The 17182-nt window shown below is 38.9% G+C and overlaps 1 protein-coding gene across 3 annotated transcripts; it reads left to right on the forward strand.

Annotated features, from left to right (window-relative positions):
* Positions 1-1894: 1894 nt before the first annotated feature.
* GMFG (glia maturation factor gamma) lies at positions 1895-14778 on the forward strand. Of its 3 annotated transcripts, none has more exons than XM_072431733.1 (7): positions 1895-2022; positions 8265-8361; positions 8498-8547; positions 10549-10598; positions 11329-11411; positions 12769-12842; positions 14003-14778. In XM_072431733.1, exons 1-7 carry the CDS (start codon positions 2020-2022, stop codon positions 14072-14074), a joined length of 429 nt encoding a protein of 142 aa, XP_072287834.1. In that variant the 5' UTR covers positions 1895-2019; the 3' UTR covers positions 14075-14778. The 3 variants fall into 3 exon arrangements, with proteins under 3 accessions (XP_072287834.1, XP_072287835.1, XP_072287833.1); XM_072431734.1 differs by lacking the exon at positions 1895-2022 and adding an exon at positions 5053-6092; XM_072431732.1 differs by lacking the exon at positions 1895-2022 and adding an exon at positions 6109-6415.
* The last annotated feature ends 2404 nt before the right edge of the window (positions 14779-17182 follow it).

Below are 17182 nucleotides of genomic sequence, written 5' to 3' on the forward strand. Positions count from 1 at the left end.
CCTTGGTGGAGATTTGTCTGTTGCAATTTTTGTTGCTGCTGCAAATTTGCATCTCTGGTATAAATGTCATTCATTTGTAGCTGAGCCATAAAGGTGAATGAAGAACGACCGGCACCTGCCACCTTGTCAATCGTTCTCTGTACAATTACCAAGTTTGGATCCAAAAAGATGATCAATGCAAATACACTGCTGGTCTGACATGGCCCTGAGGAAAGGAAAAAGAAGATATTTTCCTGTCCTCTGTACGGGTACAATCTAATGAAAACATCGCCGAGGTCTGCAGGCCAGCCAAAGATTTGGGGGTGTCAATCTGACCCCCCCTCCCCTGAACATGGTGTACAGTATAATAAAGACAGTAAAACACCTTGTTTACAAAACTCAGTAGCACAAGCTAAAACTGACATGTACAAGAGGAAAACAGTCAGCAATAATTTATCTCTCTTTGGAAAACTTATACAAAGTTTCACTCTAAAGAAAAAAGACAAGCAGATATTATTAATAAACAGTATTTATATAGCGCCAACATATTATGCAGTGCTGTACAATATATAGGGGTTGCAAATGACAGACAGATACAGACAGTGACACAGGAGGAGAGGACCCTGCCCTGAAGAGCTTACAATCTAGGAGGTGGGGGAAGTATCACACAATAGGAGGGGGGATATGGAATGGTAGGAAGTAGTGAGGGTTTAGGAGACAGAAGAAGATGGGTAGGCAAGTTTGAAAAAATGGGCTTTGAGTGCTCTTTTATATGAGCAGAAAGTAGGAACAAGCCGAATAGGACGAGGAAGACCATTCCAGAGAGTACGGGCAGCTCTAGAGAAGTCTTGGAGCCGTGCGTGTGATGAGGTTATGAGTGAGGAAGTCATTTGTAGGTCATTGGAGGATACAGACAGTGACACCGTAAGAAAGGACCCTGCCCTGAAGAGCTTACAATCAATATGCAGCGTTGTACATTTAAAAGGGGTTGCAAATACAAACAATGACACAGGAGAATGACATCCTGCCCCAAAGAGCTTACAATCGACAGTTACACTTACTCTATAGCTAACCCAGGGTGCTCTGGGAATTCTTTTTTCTGCATTCAGTGTATGTTTGCAAAAGACAGATGATGCTTAGATAGTAAAAGAGATAAAAAAAAACAATAATTTGCAACAACACAAAAAATTGACTCAAAACACTTTCCGTTTGAGCAGACAGGTGAATCACATTTCCTTAAATGACCATAAGGGTAAAGCTGATTTTATATTGTGCTCCAATCAGCTCCTATTTAGTTTATTGGAATTAAATAAAGTGGTTGGGAATCATTTTGTGGATACATCTATATGTAATTGTGGCGGCACTGTTACTGGACACAACATTCACACAATCCTTTGTGCTGTAAACCGCACAACAAAGTGTCACATGCTGCAGATGGCTCTAAAAACCACATTAGTTGAATAGGGGTGTACCAGAGCGGCTAAACATGCATTATATAGACCGCACGTCTGAAAGAAACCTAATTCTTTCCAGATCTTTGCAATAAATAAAATGATCAAAATATGGAACAGTAAGAATATAAACTTTACACATCCCAAAAGTTTGCCAGATTAATTAAAGCTCTCCAAGGCTGGAGAGGATACACTGTCATCAGTGAACCTAGGTGATCCAGCAAACCTGGAATGGATTTAGTCCAGGATTCAAAACATTTGCTAGCAAATAAAAAAATGACTTTGAAGAAATCCATTCCAGGCTTGCTGGATCACCCAGCTTCACTGATGACAGTGTATCCTCTCCAGCCTTGGAGAGTTTTAATAAATCAGACAAAAGGATGTTTGTTCCTAGTCAGCTGAATTGCAGCTATGTATGGCTGTGATAACAGGATGTGGTCACAGAATGCTGTTCTGAGCAGCTGCAGAGACAGAACATTGCTGTGCACCCCTCTCCTCCTCCTTCTGCTCCTCACATCCTGCTGTCATCCAAGCAAGAGGTACAAAACTAGCAGACAGGAACCCAGTCACAGAGGAAACGCCCTGCAGGATGGTAAGATGCTTTCTGTCTTGTTGTATTACTTATTGAAAAAAAAACTTTGAAACTTTGAAATTTTTAATTATTGCAGTTCAGAGAAAAAGTCAGGTCATTGCAGCAGGATCAGCGATTGGTTACCAGAGATTATTGCACATGTTGCATTGGTGTTTGGTATATTACCTGGTTTTATATTAATTAAATATCTCCCCTGCGACTCACCTCCAACCCATCCCGAATGTTTTATTTCTTTTTTTTACCAATGAAGTAAAATATAAAAAACACCATTCAGCTCCCTTGCCTTTGTTGTATCGGGGTATGGGGGAGTGCTAATTCAGAGCTTAAAATGCGTCTATGCCAGCCGGCCCTATTCGTTTCTGCTGCAATCTTTTTTGGATCCTGAGAGGACCCCTCTATTTGTTAGCCAATAGGAAGTGTCCATATCACTGCTTCCAAAAACATGCAGTTTGGATAACTGGCTTCCCCCTTGACCTTAGGCTGCGATAATTACATATGACTGAAGAATGGACATTTGGTTGTGAGCCCTTTGGAGGGACAGCTAGTGACATGACTATGGACTTTGTACAGCGCTGTGTAATATGATGGTGCTATATAAATACTGTATAATAATAATAATAATGGACACGGATGGAATAATGGAACCTCACCTATTGCAAACGAACCATGCAAGGAGAATTGGGATTGGAGCATAATGTGACCATGGCTTAAGATAAGTAAAAATCACATTCTTTTATTTATTTAGTCTTTTTTTGAACCATCAGCTTTTCGTTAGGTGCGGTAGGGTTTGGGTTATTATTTGGCTAGAGATCAGCTTTTAGTTTGGATGCAAAAATTACAATTCAATTGTACAGTGTCAAAAATGTTCGATATTACCGATTATCAAATACCTGCATAATAATTACCAACTAATATGGTATCGTCTCAGGTAAAAGTCTAGGATGTGTGAGGCAGTCCTTCAATGCCATTTAGCAATTTGCTATGGTCCACTGGGGACGACCACTGTAATTTCCTATGGGGGAGGACTCAGCGGGGTGCCTCCTGCTCATCCTCCCCTCTTTACAGAACTGGACAGCGCTCATTGGTTCTACTAACACTGGAAACAATTATGAAACATTGTTTCTATCAACTAAAAATTGAGATAGTATTTGTACTACATAATTATTTGTAAATCTAAAGGAAACATGCACAGATTAAAATAAGCAAATCCAGCTAAAAGTGGAACTAAAGGCTGCATTGTGGTGGATGGAAATCATAAGGGATGAATATGCACTATTGTGGCACACTACCCTGCCATAGCGCCCCATGCCACCAATGCAACGCCCCCTTCTTCACTGTGCCACTGATATTTCCCCTGCCTTTCTGGATTTAGCATCATTATTATTAAATAGTATTTATATAGCGCCAACATATTACGCAGCGTGGTACATTAAATAGCAGTTGCAATTGACAGATAGATAAAGACAGTGACACAGGAGGAGGAGGGGACCCTGCCCTGAAGAGCTTACAATCTGAGAGGTCTCCTATTTAACGTACAGTGCTGTGTAATATGTTGCCGCTATATAAATACGGTTTAATAATAATAATATTAATAATTATATTAAAAATGGTAGGGGAAGTAGCACATACTAGAAGCATCTTCTTCCACATTAATTGTCCAGCCCGGAATGATATAACTCCCGGTTGTGCACATGGGAGTGAAATTAACTTGTCATGCCGAGATTGTACTGTGTGTACAATTCTAGAAACATTGCGGGCAGGTGAAGCAGAAGCTTTTATGGTAGAAAAGAGACACAGGGGTCTATTTATAAAGCAGTGAATCTGACACATTCCTTGAATTCTTTAAAACAGTCCCTGCTGGAGAATGTTCCAGCTCCATGTGTTTCAGTGGCAGTAATTGGTTGTCTCCACCAGGGAATGTTTCAGTGAATATCAGATTCTTTGCTTTATTATCAGACCCCACAGAGTCTCTTCTACAATAAAAGCCTTCATTTCTTTTCAACAAAACATTTTGCTTTAAAGGATTGGAATCATGGATTTACCTTGCCTATCATGAATCCTGATTGGCTACCAGAGTTTTCATCGATGTGGAGTAAAGAAGATTGGTGTGAATATCTTTAGCATGGATCTATAGTTTTTCCATGCATAACAGACAATAGGGTCCCCTGATCTATAATAAAATGAGAAATCTAAACTTCATGGTAAAATGATACATAGGGCCTGATTTATTAAAGCTGATTTATTACACTTTTATCAGTGAAGCTGGGTGATCCAGCAAACCTGGAATGGATATCTTAAAAGTCATTTGCTATTTGTTAGCAGATGTTTTCATCTTGTTAGCAGATGTTTTTTTATCTTGGACCAGATCCATTCCAGGTTTGCTGGATCACCCAGCTTCACTAATAAAAGTGTATCCTCTCCAGCCTTGGAACGCTTTAATAAATCAGGGCCATAGAACCAAGGATCTAGGTATTTATATAACCCAAGTTTGCTACAGAAGTTGAATAGGGCCACGTCTACTTCACAACACTTTAGGAAAAACATTTTTATTTTCCGGTCATATAATTGTCATTTGCAAATCCTATTAAACAAAGGTGAATAAAACTCTCCGTTTTAAAAAAATAAGGATGAGATTAGATGGGTGGTGAAGTTGTGAAACATTTACCACTTCCTCATGCCTGTGTACAGTGCCCATGGTGCTGTAGAATTTGATCTGAAGCAGCCAATAGAGAATGAATGGTAGTGAGCCAATCAGTAGTGAGCGGTTCAGTACGGCCTGCTGTCATAGGTTGAAAAGTTGTTTCATTGGGAAAAACGCAGTGGGTGGGGATGGCGAGTGGCTGGAAAAGGGTCACCTGCTGGGAGCCACTAGCCATCCAAGCTTAGCCTAATATCACCCCAGGCCAACTTACCTGTCCAAGTTCTAGCGACAGACACTGCCATTCTCCTTCTCTTCTTTCTTTTCTAGACAATCAGGCAGGCAGAAACCCGGAGGGATCAGGCAGGTAAGACGCATTATTGCAGAAGGGATATCGCCAGTCTCTTTCTGCCTGATCATGCAAAGTGGAATTTAATTTCCACTTTAAGGATCCCAATGTGTATTATAGATAACATCAATATATAATATAGATGTCTGAACAAAGCATTTTTATTAGTTTAATATGAAGGAATTAAAATGCTATCAGCAATACAACCTTTTACTACCCTTGGGCCACCAGTTGAATTCCACTAATTCTTGGAGGTCAAGTATTTAAAATATGCCAAAATAAAAGACTGAACTGAACAGAGCTGCAAGATATTTGACCGCTCCCATTGAACCGTAACTGTGTGTCACATAATTGTGGCCATAACTTAAGTAATCTATGATTGCAGTTGTTATGCAATCCTGGTGCTGTCTGTTAACGGAAGGAGGAGAAAGATAGTAGAATGCATAGTTTGTAGAAAAATATCTCATTATTAGGCAAAGCAGGAAAAAATACTCAAAGTCATAACATTATCATTATCATCCAAGAACTGTAAGCTTAGTGAAAAACCATCACAGCCAGACGGTTCTCTATGCAAGGATAGATGTTGGAATGGAGACTGATGTTGTGCTGCAAGAACATTCAGAGCAATGCTAGATCATTCTCTATGTTTTCCCAATGTATTGAAGCTGAATACAACTCTCAGGTTTCATAAAGTTAAGGATGAGATTAGATGGGTGGTGATGTTGCAGAAATGTATTTTAGACTTTATTACAGCTAACAGCAGTAAAATGTAACAGAGGGAGATGAATGGATAAATGAGATTGGGACTATGATGAAACTCAATAGTTCTGAAATGGCCGGGAGGGTTGTTTGAACTTTTGATGCCCAACCAAACAAACTTTGTAATATGCAAATTCTAATAGCAATGGGGTTATTTAAATGTTACTACACTTCCCCATACAAAAATTGCGAGCAGGGAGGATTCTTATTGCAGAAAAGCCAGGCTGACCCTCATCCCGGACTGGCCAATCAAGATAACGGAAGTTCCAATACCTGGTAGATGACTGGATGTAGATGGCAGCACCTGCAATAGAGTGAGGACAGGTGAGTGTAAAAAAAATGGCATGTAAGTTTATTTTTTTGCAGAAAGGACATTATCTGTCCTTTCTTCAATAAAGGACCTGTCTGGTAGCAAATGTTTATTTTCATTGTTTAGTTCCACTTTAGTGTAAAGAACCCAAGTGGTGGACAGAATATCTGTTCTATGGGACATCTGTGCCACAGGTGAAAGTTTAAGTTAGATGTAACCCCCAAAACAGAAAACTTGAAGATGTGAGAATTCTTAACTACGCATGGTTGGCTGCACAGCTACAGGCAAACTTTGCTATAGAGTGGGTTTCTTACGATTGGAAAGTTCAGTTCCAAAGGTAATACATTTAAAATACAGTCAATAATATAATTGCTTTGTGTAGGACTATGGTTTTGGGTAGGCAAGTTCCTTATTGCAGATAGGACAGGCTATGTCTCTTCTGCAATAAAACAAACTTACAGCCCTTGCACTAGCTTTGCTGTAATGTGTATTGAGCTGCCCATGTACACGATTCCAGCACAGATGATATAAGTGGAAGTTACGTAATTCCAGCCTGGTCAACAAAGAAGGTTGAAGATCTCTATCCTGGAAGAAGACCAGGTGAAGATGTTGTTGTTGGTGAAGGAGCAAAGAGGGGTGAGTTTAGTTGGAAAAATGTGAACAGGAAGGTAAGTTTATTTTATTGCAGAAAAGACATTGCTGGTTCCTTCTGCAATAAAAAATCAGCCTGATCACAATTTTTTAAATATTTTTAAGTTTATTTCCACTTTAAAGAATTTGCTTTGCTCAACTTTGTCTTCAGTTGGGCTTTTCATGTTATTGCTATGCTAGCACCATCTAGAGGATGTAATAGATTATTACAGTCCAGTGTAACGAAACCAGACATCGTAAACACCTAGAATGTGTTGGATGCTGAATATTCTTCAATATCTCTGCAATAAACATAACAATACATATTGGCAGAGGAGAGAGAAGAGGGAGAAGAAGGAGAGAGATGTAATAACTTCTTGCACTGCATTATTATTCTAGTAACACAATTGCTTTAATCTACTTAACCCTAACCCCTTAATTAATTCTTAACTATAAAAGGACCCTTCCAGCTGACCATTTATTGCACTATATCAATTTTTTTTATTATGGGCATTTAATATTACATTTTGCATGTTATTTGTCTTTAAAATCCTCCCTTGTGTAGATACCATAAATCCCTGAGCCTGCTGCTGGGTGCTGTCTTGTGAGGTCAGTAGTCTCAGAAGACTCAAAACTAGAGCTCAAATGATGCTCTATAGTAGCCTTTCTTTACCATTTTAGAAATAGTTTGCAGGTGTTGGGGAACCCCTGCAATAACCAGTTAATAGGAAAAATGCCCTTTGCATTGGTGGGCATTACATGTGAGGTCAATCACATTTAAGGAACCTCTGGAGGAACTCAAGAGTTCTATGGAATCCTTGTTTTGAATGGCAGGTAAATAAAAGGTAATAGGTAAAGAAGTTGAGCCAGAACATACAGTAACCAGACACTCTAGGAAAAGTAGGGCTATTATTTGCAATAAGGGAGAAGGATGTTTTTAGACCTCACAGACCACTAAATTCATGGAATCCGGACCGTGCATTCGCCGGGAGCTGTGTAGAAGCTTCCCCTAGTGTGACGTCATGATGCAAGAACCCATCGCAGGCTCAAACAGGAGACACAACCCACCCACCGCCCTGAGCCTGCGATCCATATGGAGGAAATGGTCCATGGCTCTGGCAAATGTGCCCCACCAGCGATGTCCTTCTCCTGATCCCACAGGGGGGGGCACACCACTCAGAACTGCAGACCTAGGTTGGCGACCACTGTCCTAGGGAACTGACTCTTTCTGCAGTAGTTGAATTTGTTCGGTAGTTTGGAGAAAAATTACATGTGAAAAAAAATAATTTATGTAAAGGAAACATTGCAAGTAAATATTTAATCCCTTCATCTTTCTGTGCTTTTGTTTTTTTTTAAGTTGAAGATAGGGTCGCTTTAACCCGCAACATTAAAATAACTCTATTTATATAACTTTCTATTTTAGTCGTGGGTGAATCTGGACCAATATTGATACTGAAAACATCTTCTCTTAGTGAAACAACAAAGCAATTAAATATTTTTTCTTGCATTCTAGCTAGATATTAAAATAACTCTTATCTCTCTCTTCTTCTATCCAGTCTGACTCGTTGGTGGTGTGTGATGTAGACCCCGAGCTGAAGGACAGGTTGAGGAAATTCCGCTTTAGGAAGGAGACCAATAATGCCGCCATCTTGAGTGAGTGACCATGCACAGTTATACAGGACAGTGGGATTTCCTGTGCCGCCAAGAGTGGACACAAGTGAAGGATTTATATATGGGGGTCACATGGTTTGTTCACCCCTCACACTCACTCTTCTTATTTGTTTCTTAGTGAAGATTGACAAGGACAAACAGCTGGTGGTTCTGGAGGAGGAGTTTGAGGTGAGTCGCACATGACACATACACATTTATTCTCGGTTTGTGAATCATGGCTGTGCAGATGGGCTGCTCAGCTCTGCAGAAAAGAGAAGAAAATCCTAACACACACAATCAAATGTTTATTTATATAATTACAAATGCAGAAACTACAATGCAGACACATGAGCAGTGCCTGATTTATTAAAGCTCTCCAAGGCTGGAGAGGATACACCTTTATCAGTGAAGCTGGATTGTCCAGCAAACCTGGAATGGATCTGGTCCAGGATTGAAAACATTTACTAGCAAATAACAAATGACTTTGAAGAAATCAATTTTAGGATTTCTGGATCACCCAGCTTTAGTTGTATCCTTTCCAGCCTTGGAGAACTCCAATAAATCAGGTCCATAGTAAAAAGTATACAGATAACAAATGATACGCTATAACCCATACCAGTTAACAGTGAAAAACACTTGTTTCAGAGGCTAAATTGAGTTGCTTTACATGGTGCTGCATTTCTTTGAATATCCTTTTAAATCCAAACTAAACCTAGCAGTAAAAAGGTGACGGGCAGGCGGGTTCTTTATTACTAAAGAAAGATGATGTACCTTCTGCAATTAAATAAACTTACCTGCCTGCCTACAATTTAAAAAACTGACCACTCTCCTCTAAGCTTCTGACACCGGCATCTTCACCTGGTGCTGGGTGTGGGATCTTTGGCCATCTTTATTGGCCAGGCCAGATTGACGTAACTCCTGCACATGTCCATGAGGGTACAGTCTTTGCCAGAACTGTATACCGAACTGCACATGCACAGCTCAGTTTTCAAAATAGGGAAGACTGCAAACCGGTAGGTAGGTTTGTTTCTACACTAATGAACCTGCCTGCTCACAATTTTTCAAAGTAAAGGATCGCCACGACAATCAAGACAGAATGGGAGTGCAAAACCTCCCGTGATACCTACGTCACACATCCCGGGAGGCTCTTGGCTGCTTCTTCTGGGCATGCCCTTTCTTTATTGGAAGAAAAAAATCTTTTTCCACATCTACATCACCTGATCTCCAGCCTGCACAGTGCAAGATCGAGTGACGTTGGAAGAAGAACCTGGAAAAAGAAAGAAGAAGACAACGCGGGACCCAAACGAAGAAACCTCCTGACAGATAGATGGATCTGCAGGATTAAAGGTAAATGTGTTTTTTGTTATTTTAAGTTTAGTTACGGTTTAAAGTGTGTTTTAAGTGCATGTAAAGCAGGCCAAATCCAGCCAATATTTGTCATGTGCCACATATTCCATTCAAATGCCTCTGCATCCATTTCTTTTTTTACAAAAAGGATGCATTTGCATGCATTTGAAATGTAAACATATTGCCAGACTAGAGCACTCATCAACATGAATCTTTAGCTAGTCATAGTGGTAGGTAAAACCTGGCAAAACCTGGTTATCAAGTATATTTTTTCTGCTTTATCTTCCTTTGATTGGTTCATCATTTGTTAGGCTGGGGTTGGCATCTATTTTCACCCAAATTAATACATTCCATTCTTCTCTTGAGCTAATTACCTGTGAAATGCATGATACTCTTTGACGTCTATTTATTAAGCAGGAAATCTGACATTCACTGAAAAATTCCCTGGTGGAAAATCAATTGCTGCCATTCAAACAAATAGACCAGGAAGGTGGTCTAGTGAATATTTCCTCCAATGTCAGATTCACTGCTTTATAAATACCCCCTTATAACAAAGTCTGATGGTTTGAGTTTGTAAAGGAGACAAATTTTCACTTAGTCCAGTAAAGTGCAGGTCACGTCAATCATTCCGTCATGTACAAGAGAAAATCCTCTGCACATGACTGGGTAATAAATCCATAAAAATTGGGTATTGAAAGTTCACAGGTCTAAGCAAACGTTCTCCTCCTTAATAAATAATTTAGTAAATCAATCCCTATAAATCATAGGTCTAGCAGAAGAAATAATGTGCAGCAACCAATCAATGATAACTGAATCACTTTAAAAATTGTATTTCTATTTCAGGATATTTCCCCTGATGACCTGCAGAATGAGCTACCAGAGCGTCAACCCAGATATCCTTACCAGATTTACCAATCCTGTACCTTGTATTACTCTATGCGCGGGTCAGAAGCCCCTTCTAGGTAGGGAAGAGAAAATCCATTTGAGAATGAGAATGTATTTTAATCAATTCTCCAAGCTGAGGCTTGGGTTAGGGAAATTTACTTGTTCATATGAGGCTTGCTGTGTCAGGTAATACTCTAAAAAAAACAAGAAGCCCAACACCATGTTTGACTTTATCACTTTCTATGATAATTTATAGTTGTTAAACAAGTGCTGCTGGTTGGTAACTGGATACAGTGCTTTGTTATGCAGTTACAAACCAACAGTAAATATTGTGCGGCCCCGTGCTCAGTGTACAAGCCCACCCTCTTACGTTGGTGGTCATTATACCTGGAAGATTAGTTTGCCATTGACTATTGCTTAAGGAACCCTTCAAGGAAGTTCAGGAGGAACCCTTGTTAAGAAAAGCTGGCCTACAGTCTTCTGAGTATCTCCAACTTTAGTAATCTGTAAGGATCTGTAGTGTAGTTAAGCAGAACTAAGTCTAAGGTCTACTTTGATGACCACTGCTTACCCCAACGTATTCCCCCAGACATACTCACCATTTTGTTGCATCATCATGAGTGATGAAAGGAAGATCTCAAAGTAAGCTCAAAGTTGGCCTAGTCAGGGCTTACATAGGTCTTTGGATTCTACATTGGAATATATTGTTATTTGTTGACTTCCTTAACCACAGGACACATTTCTGGTATACAGTTACAAGTACACGCATGATGATGGGCGCATCTCATACCCACTGTGCATGATCTTCTCCAGCCCGGTTGGTGAGTTTCCACATCTGGTTAGTGGTGGGGCATACGAATGACCTATAAATTATTTGGGGTTTAGGACCAGAACCAAGAGCACTCACAGATACATAGTTTCTTACATTAACCTAAAAACATATAAACAGTCAGAAGAACAGAACAATAATGGAAGAATGATTTTGATCTCTAGCCCCCTTTTAACTCGGGGCAGGTTTCCAAAGAAGTAAAATACCAATTTAGAAATCTAAACATAACACAAAGCAGAACTAAACCCTGCTATACAGATAGTTCCCGGGTTAAGGACATCCAACATATGGAGGCCTCCTAAATACGAACATGGCTTCCCTGCTTGCTGTGTGCAGAATGGAGACTTGGAGGGGGGAGGGGCGGTTTGTATGACTTGCAGATTGAATCTTATGCTAAACACAGCTGAGGTTGTGGGTGATCTTAGGGGGTGAGCTCTTTCTCAGCCTCTTGTAACACTTTTATGACCAAGACAAACTCTGCAGTTGTTTCTTTTTGCATATCAAAGCACTGCTTGCTCCAGAAGTTATTGAATGTCTAGGCTCCATAAAGATTTTTTTTTCTTTTTTTGCTTTGTTTGTGATTAACTCACAGTTAGGATTTTATACAGTAACTGACACCACACTGCCTAATAATATGTTGAAATTAATATCTGTCCTAATTGCATTTAATAAAATAATGTACCTGTTCTGACTTACATACAAATTCAACTTAAGAACAAACCTACAGTCCTCATCTTGTATGTAACCTGGGGACTACCTGTACTCACCTGTCCATCCCAGGGCACCTTCATTCTTCCGCTTCGTTCCATATTGATTTGCTGAGCTGGGATGACATAATCATTTAGTGCCGGCAATCACACGGGAAGCTGGGATTGCCAGGTACCTTTTGACAGCTTACACCAGGGATCAGACAGGTAAGAATGTTTATTGCAGAAGGGAAACCTCCTGCTCCTTTATGCAATAAAACCTGGCCTGATCATACATTTTAGTTCTCCTATACCCCTCTGTACTATAAATCTTTCTTTACTATATGCCCTAAGAGAAAAATATAAAAAAAGGGCAGGCTTGATCACTTGCTTGGTTATTTTCTGGCACCACATTTCTATGTTTCTATGATAGTGGGAAATATCTACAACAGGGACACAGCATCAGTAAACACAAATATATTCACAGACTGTTATATTCTCTGTTGCTGTGCTGCAGAGTTGTCCTCACTTTTTTCAGTAAACCATAGGGAAAGAAATAAGTGAAAATCAACGGGGTCCAGAGACATCTAAAATGTGGATTTACCGCTTCTCTTCTTTATAAAAATGAATCTAAATCGTGACTTGTGTTTTCCTTGTAAATAGGTTGTAAGCCTGAGCAGCAAATGATGTATGCAGGAAGCAAGAACAGACTGGTGCAAACTGCTGAGCTTACTAAGGTAAACTAACTATTGAACTAAAATATATTTGTATAATTACTTTTTAGATATTTTCTATCTTCTATCAAAAAATGAATAAATAATAAAAAAATATATTTTCTATAGGTAAGTATAAACTACTTACATAAGAAGATTTTGATGTTTTGGTTGCAGACAGAAGGTGGTGCTTTTGGCTCATTTACACATTATCCGGGCTATTCTTACCACCACTTAGATTGTAAACTCCTTCGGGGCAAGGGTCTCCTCCTTCTGTGTCATTGTTTGTATCTTGTCTGTCATACAACCCCTATTTAATGTACAGCGCAGATATGTTTGTTAAGGTATATGGTTGTTAGTAACAATAATTGCCTAATAAACTTGATTTTGTATACATTTATGAGAGGACATAGTTATAACCAAAAGCCTCAAAACACAGGTTGAAAAACTGGGAATGGGGGCTAGGTCATATTTACACACACACACACACACACACACACACTGCGTAATATGCTGGTGTTATATAAATACTGTTTATTATTATTAATATTAATAATAATAATAATAATATTAATAATTAATAATAATTTTAATAATAATAATTTGCCACTAATGTTGGCAGTTGTCCATTGATGACATGACAAACTTTGCATGTCTTTTCCTGACAAATAAAAGTTCATATTGAATGTGCCACTGACACTTGTATTGCATAGGTTAATTTAAAAACCAAACCCATCTAACCAAACATTATCTAAATTGATCATATTTTGGCATTTCCTAGCCTACAGATCTGAAATGACATCTAGCTCCTCAAACAACTGTATGTAGTAGATATTATTATTAGTATTCATTAATAATAATATTAATATTAATAATAATAATAATAATAATAATGAACAGGGTTTATATAGTGCCAACATATTACACAGTGCTGTAAATTAAATAGGGGTTGAAAATGACAGTCAGATACAGACAGTGACACAGGAAGATTAGAGGACCCTGCCCCGAAGAGCTTACAATCTAGATATAACTTTAGGGTTGTGTTATGACCTTGGATAATGGGTATTATGATTGCATATTTCATCAAAAATAGTATGTTAATAATAATAATATTAATAATAATAATAATAATAATAATAATCCCTATTAAGGATATTATTAAATAGAATGTTTTTTCCTTTCAGGTATTTGAGATTAGGAACACCAGCGATCTTACGGAAGAATGGCTGAAGGAACGTCTGGCTTTCTTCCGTTAAAGTGGACCTATGTGGATGTGATTACTACAGATGAGCAAACTTTGATAGATCCGTTCTACTAACAATTATCCCAGCTGTCTGATAGCTGCAAGTGGGGGTAGCAAATGTGAAATTTCCCAATTTTAGGTTACAAAAAACCTGTAATGAGAGAAATATAGTAGCTGCCATTGCTGACCTGTAATTCCTAAATTAGTTGCCTGGCAATGATTCTAAGGACTTCTGATCCTTCTCTTTGTCCCAGGTCAATGACTCATTTATTGATGTCAACAGTGTATACTAATAGCCATATGAAGCTATTTCCAGGAGAGGGTCATCAATAGCAAGGCCAATATTTCTCTTACTTCAGGTCTTCTTTAAAATGTTTTATCTTTCCCTTTTGGAAAGCAGAAAAAAATATGATACCTGTTAAGATTTCACATTCATCGGCCCTTTGTGGACCTGATCACACATGTACAAAGAACCTCAGTTGAAAAAAAAAGGAACGTGAATGTGCATTTTGTTAAGGATGTTGCTCCCTTTCCACTGACAATATGCAGAATGTGGGAAACGGATGTCTGTTCAGACTTTGAAGTTTGCTGCACAAGCAGAAATGCATTTGTTGAAGCGTGAATGTCAAAAGATAAATGTGTGGTTACATTTGTTTTCTTACGTCACTGTAAATCCATTTTGTATTTTTTTGCTGAAATAAACCTCAAAAAAGTAAAGCGCTTCAAGGGTAATTTCTTTCTAAGAATATCTTTGGATAATATATGTAAAGAGAGAAGAACCTAAATTGTGTTTTGGGGGTAACAGTATGGTATAGAATTATAGTTTTACTTAATATTCATCAATAGAAAAAAAGCATTGAAAGTGATATTAGAACCTGTGATACAGAATAGTTTTATTGTGGGTTACATAGTAGGTCAGGTTGAAAAAAGTCCATCAAGTTCAACCACAAAAGTAAAAATATTGAGAGTCATTTCTACTGACGCGTTTCACCTATGTAGACTTCTTCAGTTTACAAAAGCAGACACATTATATGAAAACTGGTAATACTTTAGGGTAAGAAGATATAGAAAGTATCCACCGATATCCGGGTTTGGGGATGCTTAACTCCCCTGGTGGTATTCCAGAGTGTGGCTGGGTATAAAAAATACATGCAAAAAAAGGTAACCCTAAGGCACAATTGGGGTAGCTAAAAACAATAAAAAAAAGCCCACTTACCTGGTCCCATCGTGTCCTCCAGCTCCTTCCCGACCAGGTTATCCGAGTTGGCCAGAACAAAGGGATCTAACGGGGTTTAAAAAATGGGAGTTTGGTTCACTAATAATTCCTTCTAGTGTTCTAAAACTGGTCATTTTTCAGTCAGTTTTGACATTCAAGCCATTAGAACCATAAATGATAGCAAGAAACCACCAGAAACTAAGCAGTTTGCCACCTGTAAGTTCAATCCATCCAAATGTTTTGAAAGATTTAATTAAAAAGGAACCTAATGGGCAAAATGTCAATGTAATTAAGGAAAAACTACTTTTCCTTTAAAAATGTTGCTGGTTGGAAGGTTATTATTGTAAAAGCGAGTCTGTATATGCAGATTCTGAGAGTAATTAACTTTCATGAACATGTGGAGGAATCATCCCCCGCCAGCCAGTCAAGATGGCTGAAGATCACTGAACCTGGAAGACAACCAGGCAACAAATTATATGGAAATTATAGACATTGCTGTGCTGGAGGGGGCGCCTATGCAGATGCCATATCCAATTACCAGCTTAAGGGTGGTTGTATATCATAGTTGTTGCTGTAGGGCTCAGAGCCAAGAGGAGGTCTATTAAAAGAGAGAATGCAGAAGCAATTTCGACTGGGACCCTTGCCCTCCAGTGCCTCATGCCCCCCCCATGACCACTGCCCACAGCCAATAATGTGTGAGAGGAAGCGGCCACTGGTTCTGAGTTATAGGCTACCATCCAACCTGTAAATGCAATACTGTACATGTACCACAAGTAAATTCTGCATCAATCATTCAAGACATGCTCTACTATGGGCCTGATTTATTAAGGCTCTCCAAGACTGGAGAAGATACACTTTCATAGGTAAAACTGGGCGATCCATAAAATCTAGATTGATTTCTTAAAAGTAATTTATTTGCCAGCTGATGTTTTCAATTCCAGGCTTGCAGGATCACCCAGGTTCACTGATGAAAGTATCATCACCAGTCTTTGAGAGCTTTAATAAATCGGGCCCTATATCTTGGAGCTATATGTCTGCACTTTGGTGTTCTTTTTTACAGCTCCATGGGGTGGAAGTTGAAATTTTATCATGGGACCAGTGATATTGAGCTCATTCAATACTGGCCGAAACACAGTATAACATCCGGGCAAGGGTGGGGCAAATTAGCGATATCCCAGGGGCCACTACATCAGCCACAGTTGTAAACTGTTGTGTGAGCTAGCCAATGTATGGCTTTATCTCAGAGATATGTGAGAGCTCCTGGAACTGCCATGGACAAGTAGACTTTTCTCTGACCACAAGGAGACCTGTCTTTGACCTAACAAACTTCTCCTTGACCGTGTGGTACAACAAGCCTGTGTCTTCTCATAACAGGGAATGAATGTTAACTGTGATAATGATGTTTTGGCTTTAAGAGAGGGTACAGTAGCTGTGCATTTATTTGACTGGCCATTTCTGATACAAAGGGCAGTCAGGTACAGGAAAGCATACACCATTTAAATATATGTCATGTTATCCATTTATAGTGTAATACTCAACTCTCCATATCCCCTGATGAAGACAATATGGGCGAAACGTGTCGGGAAAGGAGAAATTTGTCATATGTAACTTTATCCGCATTGAGTATGCCACTGAAAGCAAGTCTTTAAGCTTGAGTTACAAGAATTGATTGTTGTGATAACACTTCTATTTTTTGTCTGTGACCACTAAACTTTAAATTTCCCTATTGATGTTTAATTTTAGGGAATTATAAGTAAAATTATGTTTTTTCAGCTTACAGTCAAGTGCCCCTAAAAAGCCTTATTTTCTCTCTCCCTCCCCTTATCCAAGTATTGTAATACAGAATAACAGTTTATGGTTAAGAAATGTCCAACAAACACTAAGCAAAATATTTCAAACACTGAA

The sequence above is a fragment of the Pyxicephalus adspersus genome, chromosome Z, assembly GCF_032062135.1.
Source record: "Pyxicephalus adspersus chromosome Z, UCB_Pads_2.0, whole genome shotgun sequence".
In the NCBI taxonomy this organism is placed as follows: Eukaryota; Metazoa; Chordata; class Amphibia; order Anura; family Pyxicephalidae; genus Pyxicephalus; species Pyxicephalus adspersus.

What these genes read in the sequence shown, in the direction of transcription:
- GMFG (XM_072431732.1), top strand. Translation starts at nt 6,341, where the DNA reads ATGGTTGGCTGCACAGCTACAGGCAAACTTTGCTATAGAGTGGGTTTC. An exon ending in CAATAATGCCGCCATCTTGA is followed by an intron (nt 8,362 to 8,497) that starts GTGAGTGACCAT and finishes TTTGTTTCTTAG; the next exon opens with TGAAGATTGACAAGGACAAA. An exon ending in GATCTTCTCCAGCCCGGTTG is followed by an intron (nt 11,412 to 12,768) that starts GTGAGTTTCCAC and finishes CCTTGTAAATAG; the next exon opens with GTTGTAAGCCTGAGCAGCAA.